Below are 10140 nucleotides of genomic sequence, written 5' to 3' on the forward strand. Positions count from 1 at the left end.
CTGGTCTGCGTTTTTTCCTCGCCACCAACGCTTGCTCCTGTTGGGACTTTGACAATGAGTTGACTCTGTTCTAGTCCTGCTCAATGTGTAAAGTATCCCAAGATAACTTTTGTTGTGATATGACACTATGAATAAAATGTAATTGCAAGTGAGCATGGAGATGATATTGTTGTCAAAGCTATGGCTTTTTTACAGTGACATATTATGAGGAACTCAGGGGCCATCTGGTAAAATAAACAGTCAAATAAAACGAGGCTAAACTGACCTTCGGTTTCAGCTTTGTTATGGAAACACTAAAGCTGTAACACCTCCTCCTCCTCCTCCTCCTCCTCCTCCTCCTCCTCCTCCTCTACACACACCTGGTCAAAAGTCCACGTCCTGGTTATGATCCCTTCATCTGGAAACAAAGAGTCACATCAACAAATGTCGTTTTTCCCAATTAGGAGCAGAAAGGAGGCCCCGAGATGAGGAGAGACAGCAGCAGCTTCTGGAGTCAGCGTGAAAGCTGCTCATTTGCTAACGGCCTGCTGTGTTAATTCAACCCCTGCATGAGTGTGTATGTTTTCACACTGGCCCACTGAACTCTTTCACTCCGTGCCATCGGAGGACCTCTGCTGTGGACAAACAGACTCGAAGGAATGCACACATGATAATACACTTGCAGAGTCACGACTCTGGAATAACTTTGTTCTGTTTTAGCTTTAACGTCAGATTATTGTGATGTAAAATGTCAAGTCAAGAGTGTCAGTAGCCTTTGCTACTTCTACTGTGTGTGTGTGTGTGTGTGTGTGTGTGTGTGTGTGTGTGTGTGTGTGTGTGTGTGTGTGTGTTCACAGCTGGTTTTAATATAGGAGGAACTGGCAGATATGAAAATGGTCCAAAGCAGTGAAGGGAAAAAGGGGCATTTAACACCAAATAGCAACATATATGAGAACCAGGCATTATGAGAACCCCCCCCCCCCCCCCCCCCCACACACACACACACACACACACACAAAGATATGTTTTCTTGCCGAGTTAGATGAGAAGATCGATATGACACTCTCATGCCTTTTGATGAATATGAAGCTGCAGCCAGTTATCTTAGCCTGGAATAAAGACTGGAAAAATCCGGCCTGCTTCTGTCTAAAGTTCACCAATGTTGCATCTCATCGGTGCTCCCCCGGCCTCCAGCTGTCATGCTAAGATAACAGTCTGAGAGTGGATCTCCTCTAACTCTCCACAAGACAGCAAATAAGTGAGTTCCCCAAAATATCAAACTATGCCTGTAACTTTGTGACTCAAAGTAGACCTTGCAAACAGTTGATAATCAAAGAAATCTCACCTGTATGTTGATTTACTGAATGTCACCGACATCAGCTGCTGCTTCCAAGGTCAAGGATGCAGCTCGAATCAGTGGAGCTCTAACATTGTGTTGTGTTCAACATAGTACTTAGTGTTTAATATACTAGCAGGATTCTTAGACTTGAAACTGCTGCCAAAGTGGGAGTTAAGCCCTCCATGTCGGGACTACAGGGAGGCAGCCGAGTGTGCAGACAGCCCTCCTGGGACAGATAGTGAGTATTGGTTGGACCGCAGCACGCCCAAGAAACTGGCTGCACGTGTGCATCGAGTCATGTCGACCGCAGAAAACAATTCATGCTGCAGCAGCTCTCAACGTGGTAAAGATCTCACCAGACTGCCTCCCTGGTCTCTCATTAAACACTGCTGATCACCTCTGGATGCTCCTGTTCAGACTTTACACTGAACAGAAAGCACTTCAGGAAAGAGACGTAGGACGACAAGTTGTTTCAACACAGTAGCAGGTTTTTTTGTTTTTTTTTTAAAGTGCAGTATGGTGAGAAAGATGTGGGTTGACTGCACTTTTCCGAAGCTACACTGCCAGTGTCAACTGGAAACCTGGACTTCTTGCAGCTACACGTTAGGAGCAGATTCCTGAAGCGGAAAGAAAGAAAGCTGCTGAAAGTCAGCTCAGCAGAAAGTCACGGCCCGAGTAGAACAGAAGTCCTCTGACTTCACATCATGTATCACCAAACTGTCTGCAAATATGTTCGGACTCCTTGTGTTTGTACAGCATTTTAAGTTGTTTCCCGTCAGATGATTCACAAAAACTCAACTTATAAATACCAAGTGGTCGACTAATTATTTACAGCAGTCAACTAATTATTTACTTATTGTCCTACTTTAACTCGTATCAGTGCATCCGGTACAGCTGAGATAAGGTTGTTCTTCCATACACTCCATCGATGATGACCCCGACCCCTTAGTCTCAGACAAACACTGCCCCCTAGAGGTGCGTAAATACAACTGCATGTACTTGGATCCTTAAAGCTGGAGATTGTATGACATTAACATGATTTTTTGACTGATGCCCTCTTCCGTTTCTTAATATTCTGACAGTTAAAACCCTAAAGATATTTAATTTATTGTTGATCAGGCAAAATAAGCAATTTGAAGATGTTACCATTGACTCTGCGAATACTTAGACATGTCCAAAGTTTACCAAGAAAAACCATTAAAGAGAAAAAACTCAGACAGATTAATCAATAATGAATGATAATCACAACCAATGTTCATCTTCTGGTTTTAATTTGAGAAATTGTAAAAATGAATCAAGAGAATTTGCCTTATTTAAAGATTTATTAATTTATAATACAAGCTTTTATGTAGACCACATTTCATTTTAGTTTTTACATTTATTCATACTGAGCTAAACTTCATAGCAGTGACACTGATTGACAAAAACACAAACCAAAGGACACTCAATGGAAGGAATCAAAATTTTTCCAACTGTTTCTGAAGAAACCGCAGCCCATCAACACTCCCAGTGCACCACATTTTAAGACCACATGCCCCCCACTAGTCCTCATACAGTATGCCACGTGCATCACACACCCTCAGACACACTCATACACAGACGCACCCACACTAAAATCAAACAAATACCTATACACAAGATAAAAATTGATATATTTAAATTTCAATATTAATGATATTACTGAATTCCACAATAAAAGGCAAACGAGAAGTAAAGACGGCATCCAAATGAAAAGGAGGTGAAACACCACTAAAAAGATTTCCTCATCACTCTTCATCCAAGTGGGAGAAAGTCTCCCCCTGCTTTGTTCTCAGTGTCCAGTAGGGGGGGTTTCACACCGACGGCGCTCCTCCATCCCATCTTCAACCGCTTCTTCTGTCTACGTTTAACTGGCCTGCCATGACGGCTCCCGTTACCAGGGAATATCGACAGCCTAGTCAATGAAGTCAATGCCAGTGGTGCGAACACGACACCTGATGGCACACAAGCACCGAATCCTACGACCGTGTCTTTTACAAGTCTCCGGTCTGTTCCTGTTCCTTGTGGTCCTGCACGTCCTCTCAGGTGTTTTCTTTTCCCAATAAAAAGTATTTTCCCCATTGGTCCATTTCCAGGAACAAACGGCTGTATGGTAATGGCACAAAAGCCACAGGTGCTGATACAGACTGACCGGTTCAGTTAGTGAGAAACAGTGTCTTGAGGAGGATGGCACATTTTCTACCACGTGGGGAATTGAATTCCGTTTCTCTAGACCAAGAAAAAAAAAAAAAAAAGATGGGGAGAAGATGGCGACGATGGTTAAGTGCAATGAGAGGGTTAACACCATTCAGTTAGACCTGGGGAAACATCCATGTGACCAGTAATTAAGGGTAATAGCCCACACATCCTTTATAACAACCGTGTCCGTGAAGAGCGAAGACATCCCGGTTCTTTTCCACTACGTATGACAGCTCTTTAAAACTTGTCCAGCAGCGATGAGGTCCACGGGGCAGCGTATGATATCGTTTCATGTCATGATCTTTAAATAAAAAAGGAATAATAACAGCAAATTCTGCTGACACAGTAAAAGTTTGGGGGCAAACGGTGAATATATTGGCACAAAAAAAAGCCTCAGATTGGACAAGCTTTCAACCAAGCGGGTGATGGCCCCAACCGGACTTCCTGCAATTTATTCTAAATCCACAGCTGGCAGGATGACAGGCAGGAAAGAATAAGGTGTATGTATGTCTATATGTGTGTGTGTGTGTGTGTGTGTATGTCTATATGTGTGTGTGTGTGTGTGTGTGTGTGTGTGCGGTTGGCGGTCATTTCTGTTGCTTTACAAGAGGAGGCAGCAGTTGCTCTCTGTGGTTTTTTCTCTGTTCCTTTGACCTACAAAGACAGGACAGTAGAGACGAGAGGTGAGATAACAGGAGCAGGAAGAAAGCACGCAACGCTCTACAGACTTTCTGTGTGGTATTAAGTTGAGGTTAGCTGCTGCAACTGCCCACTGCATAGTATGTGAAAGTTCAAACAAAAGTGACCCTGAAAAAGCAAATTATCAACTTCCGCACCTGGGCAGACACATTGCACTGAATGTTAAACACCCCCCACACTTAAATCTTTCTGGAAACCTCTCTCCTAAATATCTTGTAACGCTCTGACTACATGTTCCCAGTGGACTCATATGTTGCATTTAATGCTGCAGAAGAGGTATAAATCTTCAAGTGTGATGTTGATTACCAACGCTACCAGCAGCTATGTGTGAGAGGCCCAAAGTGGCGCTACAGGCAGGACGCTACCTCTACCTCATGTTTGCTTGAAATGTTGCTGTTTAACTGAACCACAGTAATGTAACCTTGTCCAAAGTGAGCATAAGTACTTCTGTCTGCAAGTTTACTAAAAGAAGGAGACCAAAAAAAAAAAGATCCTCACCATGAGAGTTGGGCTCTGGAAGAGTCTCTCTGGCAACCAAGTGCATGACAGTTGTTCGGCCCGGTGGCAGCTTCAGAGCTTAAAAACATAAAGAAATACACCTCATGATTCAGTATTCTCAATCATAATTATATGATTTAAGATTCAAGTGTAGGATCATGTTTTCAGACAAACATTTTTGGTGTTATTGGACTATTACTTCAGACAAATTCACACCAAATCTTAGAAGACCATAAGGTGAAAGGAAATAACTTTTTTTACTGGGTACAGAGGTGGTCTTACCTCCAAGGGTAACGTTGCCATGAAGGAAGCGTCCCTGGAAGATGAGGCGCAGTATATTGGGACTGCTCACCCTCTCCTCCTCCCATCCTGAGAGCAGAGAAAAAAACATCACTTACTATAAGCCCAAACAATACTGGGTATCTGAGGCCATTATTGATATATTGATATATGGACGTTTAAATCTGAAAACAGTTTTAATGGCACATTTTATAAATCAACGTTGGGCAAGCTACTTGAAAAGTGTAGTGAGCTGAGCTAAGAAATGTCACAGGCTAAGCTACAGCAAAATGGCAGCACTAGTTTTAACATCCAACCAAATTAATTCAAAGTTATTGCTATTAATATACAATATGATAATATTGCATAATTATGTATGTAGGCCGTATATACAGTAAATAAAAAATATAACAAATACTATGGTTATTCAACTACTAATGCAGACTTAATTCCAGCATCCAAACATAACAAAAGCTTACTAAAATAGTCATATCTACTTGCCTTGCACTGATGCACAATGTACTATACTGTAGTAAATAATTAATTATTAAAATGTTCATGGCCTTATGTATAGGCCTTCATAAACATCAGTTCCTTTTTAAATTCATAAACATCATCACTTCCCTTTATGCTTGCACTTACACTTTCCTTAACTAGCAAATGGCTATTTTCTGTTGTAATCTATTTGAATCAAATCGGCTTAAAATTAATCAAATCCCTTGATATTTTATCACTGTTTTTACCAGTTATTTTTTGATACTTCTTCCCCTCAGCTTAAGAAATAGAAAAAATAACACAAACCATAATATCAATATCACATATATTTGCGGAATCTAACAATAAATAAATAAATGTCAGCAAAGACTGTGATTGAATCAGAAGGACTGTCTGCTTAGTTCAAAATAATACAATTTTAAATATATAAACTGATACCCAACGAAGAAGAAGAAATTACTGCGACCTAAATCCGATAAAAACGTACCTGCAGGCCAGTTGTCAAATACATGCTTGGCAATGTCTGTGGCCGAGTCATTTGGGGAGAAAGTGAAGTCTTGCGTTTTCCCACTGACCAGGATAAGGCGGAGGTGAACCTAAAAGCAAACAAATAAAAATAGCTTAATATAAAGAAAGGTTGCACAAGCCAACACAAAACATCCATTAATCAGTTAGTTGTGGTGGAATCCCACCACTTCCTCTGACCTCTTCAGACATGAGGTGATGTTCAGAAGGCTGTGACGAGACGGGCATTCCAATCTAATTAAATTTATCCACACCAGATCTCCACCCTTTGACTGAGCGACTTCATTCACTGAGGGCTTACACTGAAGTGAGCCCCTGTTGCCAGAAACGACAACAGATAAGGGTGGGGCTGAAGGGGGAACACTGGCCCTTTAGTTCCAGGGTGCTGCGAGCTCCTCTCCGGGCTGTTGGCCTAATGCGATAACCCCAGGTGTCCCAGACAGCTCTGGGCCATGTTATTAAATTTACATGGCCAGTGCGTAGCCCCAAGAGGGACTGTGCATATGTGTGGGAGGGTCTTTAACAGTGGGGCTTCCTCTAAATGTTATCCTCTGGGCAACTACACAAACCAATCTGTAAAAAAAAGCCCAACTTAAAATGAAAAGGACCTGCTTGTCTAACATGCCTTGGGGGCCTAAATATTACACTAACTTTAGGAAATCAATGTGGGGCACTCCACGCTTGATTCTAGACATTAAGACAAAACAAACAAGGAGGTTATTTATATGCGTTAAAGTCAGTTTCAACTAAAGATATTGGAGGATTACCAGTGATCACACCAAGTGGATGTCTGTGGGTCACTGACTTCAGGCATTGATGAAAAGAACACCTACATACTGACTCCAAAGCACAAATGTATTTAAATAGACAACATTGAACCCAACGGGTCAAAATGTCTATAAATGGTCATCGCATCCTTACTGTACATATGCTGTACCAATAGGCATCTAACGATCCAGGGTGATAAATGTCAGCATTGTTAGCGTAACTTGGCAGAAAAATATGATCTCTACAAATGGTTTCTGTTTTAAATATGTATTATTGCTCAGTAAATTTGAGATCTTGTTGATGTGTTTAGTAGATGCTGTCAATCTAAATAAAATGTGTTTAGGAGTCCCCGCCTCGTAGATTACAAGCAGATATTACCTACAAAGGATTTACAGTTGTAATTTATATACATTTTTCCACTTATTTTCCACTATATTATATTTCGCTCATAGTGAGGATTGAAACATTACTCTACCATAATTATTGTTTTACTTTTACTCGTTATTTAATTAATGCTGCAGAAAGTCCTGTTCCTTATTAATCTACATGTCTGATACAATATGCCACTACTCCAGAAACATGACAACCAATCAACTAAATCTTTCTACTGAGAAATCTTTACTCAACAGTCAGAATTGACAGACAGGATTAATTTTCCCCAACGTTTGCCCTTCTTCAAAAAGGTGGGAAATTATCTTTCTTTGGGTTCACAAATCAGAGTAGAGAGAACAAAGAGACTTAACCATGAGATGTGACGTCAGAGAGGGACAACCCCACTCTCTGATCTGTTTACAAATACAATCCACCCTTGGTGGTCCTATGCCCTCCCCTCCCCCCTCTGAACTGAATAACCTCAATGTGAGGTTACATACCCATGTCATCAAACAAGCTTTGTCCCCTTTCCTGTCCCCATCCCTTTCATCCACAACAAAATAAAAAACAAGTCAAATCTGCCCGATTACCCATGGCAACATCCTGCATCAAAAATGTTCTTGGTTCTCCAATCCAAAGAAAGACATCCTTCGCTGTATAGAATTACTTTAATGGGTTAATAGAGCTACCAAAAGTGTATCCATTTGTATTGTTTGTCAAGGTACCTAAAAACATAACCATCCATAAGCCAACGCCCCAGGGCAGAAGCCATTAAATCTGACCCTGCATTGCGGTGTTTTTTTTACCGTATGATGCTGTCCAAGACAAAATATTTTAAACTTTTTTGTTTAAAATATAATTTAAAACAAAGTTTGGTACAGCATATAATAAAACGGTCCACTACAATTTCCAAGAACCATCTTCAGATTTCTTTTTTTCCGATCAAGAGCCCACATCCTGAAAGATTTTCGGTTTCTAATTACTTTGTCATAAACAGCAAATTTGGATTTTTTTGCTTTCATTTTTTTCTAAATAATGAAATGATTATCAGATTAATTTTCTTTCACTGGATTAACGGTTTACTCGTTGTTGTTACTAATTGTTCCAGTACTAAATGCTTCCCTATTACTCACATGAGCACAAAACAACCGATTGTCTAATTGACCAACAGATCTCCATAAAATTATCCATTTTCCATAGATGATCATTTATTAAATAGGGTAAACGTTTAACATCAATATGTGCTATCTTGTCTTTGTGAAATATATATGCAGGAGAATACTTGTCGGTGAAAATGCCCTGGTGTCAGAATACATTTTTAAAATCATATTCATATAACTTTAAATATGATTTCCAATCTGTCTTTAAATGAGTGTTGTCCATTCCTATAGTGGGGGGCTGTGGCCAGGATTTAGTAAGAGGGTACAATCAATTGGCATCTAAACCTTGAAAGGAAAGTAGGGCAACGTTTTAACTGAGATTAGACAGATGGTGCTCACAGGAACAGCAGTCAGGGTCCCAGCTAAGTGTTTGTGGACGCTGGCTAATCCATGACGCCCCCTCCTACTCCAACCCCCAAACCCTAAAATATTATATGTTTAAGGAAAGGTTAACTCAAGTGTATTGTGCCTACGTATATATCACGCAGAGAACACAAGCCATCAGCAAGCAGAGATTATCACCTGTGCTCCGCGATGCTGTTGGAAAATGACTTCAGAAAGGTGTCAGACCCTCACTCACCATATCAAGATCCCTCTGGGTGGTCATGGCTCAGCAAGGAGAAAGGCCGTGGACGGGGATCAGAGAGGACGGTGCTGGTGTGCTTCAGCTGCTGGAGACGGGGCCAGAGCCCTGACACAATCAACATAAACACTGTGAAGCTGCTTCCCACAGCCTGGCACGATAACACAATTATTATCCGCCGAGCTAACGTGTCGCCACCGTTACAGTTAGCATCCGAACAGTGTCAATTAAACGACAAACACGCACATGACTGACTGGTAGACTGAATTTGTATGAGTTATTAACAACAGTGCCACTTCACCATGATTTAGCTAATTAAAATAACAAATTTAGCTCGTCGTGTAACAGCACCGACGAGCTTAATAACGCTAGCTAAAGACAGTTTAACGTTAAGCTAGTTCAGTTATGGGCTAATGTTTCCAATATTAGCTAGTTTCAATCAGCGTTGCTAATAAAATGGCAACGTTAGCAATAAAAAGAGGAACCGCATCTCGCCCGAGGACAACAGCAGACACAGTGTTTGATCCTAAAAGATGTCGAAACTGATCGCCACGAAGGATTCTGCTAACATTAGCATTAGCTGCCATGTTAGCTTATGCCAATCCTGCTATCGCTGGCTAACTGCGGACTAGCTGGCTTACTAAATGTACAACGGCCATTTTTGTCACATCGAGCTCACCTGCATCTGATGACTTTGATGAAATGTTGCATTCAGTTGAGTTGATGAATCAGCAGAATGCGCTTTTCATGGGGAAATATCGAGTGTAGACGGATATCGTTGACTGTGGTATCGGTGGCTAAAGGACGGGAAGACGCCGGAAGTCAGCTGGTTGTAAACACAGAGACGACCGCAAATACTTCTGGGAGTTGAAGGCCACAACGAGAACATTAGCGTCGATATAAAAACGTCGAGATATTTCTACTGCTTCATGTACTGCCTTCAGACGTAATTATTCGTTTGATATATATACAGTTTAGACTAGCGTGAAGATAGTACGTGGTACATTCGGGGTAAAAATGTAAGCAAATAAAGACTAAGAAGAGAGTATACAAACTACAAAAAAGTCAACATTTCACTGCAGCTATCAAAATGCAATTAATATAGAGAAGGTATTCAGACAGATGTTATATGTGGTGGATTCCAACCAACGACATTAAACATGACATTATATTAAGCCACAGGATGACATGAAATGTATACATTTACTTTCATATCAAAAGAATGA

At 40.9% G+C, this 10140-nt stretch overlaps 1 protein-coding gene across 3 annotated transcripts; it reads right to left on the bottom strand.

Moving 5' to 3' along the window:
- Positions 1–2837: 2837 nt before the first annotated feature.
- Positions 2838–9744, bottom strand: ubl3b (ubiquitin-like 3b). 3 transcript variants are annotated; one of them, XM_084010282.1, is made up of 6 exons: positions 9594–9744; positions 8912–9022; positions 5994–6102; positions 5015–5101; positions 4733–4810; positions 2838–4189 (listed from the first exon to the last, which is right to left on the bottom strand). In XM_084010282.1, exons 2-6 carry the CDS (start codon positions 8936–8938, stop codon positions 4137–4139), a joined length of 354 nt encoding a protein of 117 aa, XP_083866408.1. In that variant the 5' UTR covers positions 8939–9022; positions 9594–9744; the 3' UTR covers positions 2838–4136. The 3 variants fall into 3 exon arrangements, with proteins under 3 accessions (XP_083866408.1, XP_083866409.1, XP_083866410.1); XM_084010283.1 differs by having other exon boundaries at positions 8912–8999; positions 9594–9730; XM_084010284.1 differs by having other exon boundaries at positions 8912–9002; positions 9594–9730.
- Positions 9745–10140: the final 396 nt, after the last annotated feature.

This window comes from Eutrigla gurnardus, assembly GCF_963514095.1.
Source record: "Eutrigla gurnardus genome assembly, chromosome: 5".
NCBI classification, from domain to species: Eukaryota; Metazoa; Chordata; class Actinopteri; order Perciformes; family Triglidae; genus Eutrigla; species Eutrigla gurnardus.

Excerpts from the sequence above, each read along its gene's own strand:
- ubl3b (XM_084010282.1), bottom strand. The coding sequence starts at position 8,938 with ATGACCACCCAGAGGGATCTTGATATG. Across the intron at positions 6,103-8,911 it reads CCCAGAGGGATCTTGATATG|GTTCACCTCCGCCTTATCCT; the intron begins GTGAGTGAGGGT and ends GTTTGCTTTTAG. Across the intron at positions 4,190-4,732 it reads TCCAGAGCCCAACTCTCATG|GTCAAAGGAACAGAGAAAAA; the intron begins GTGAGGATCTTT and ends CTGTCTTTGTAG.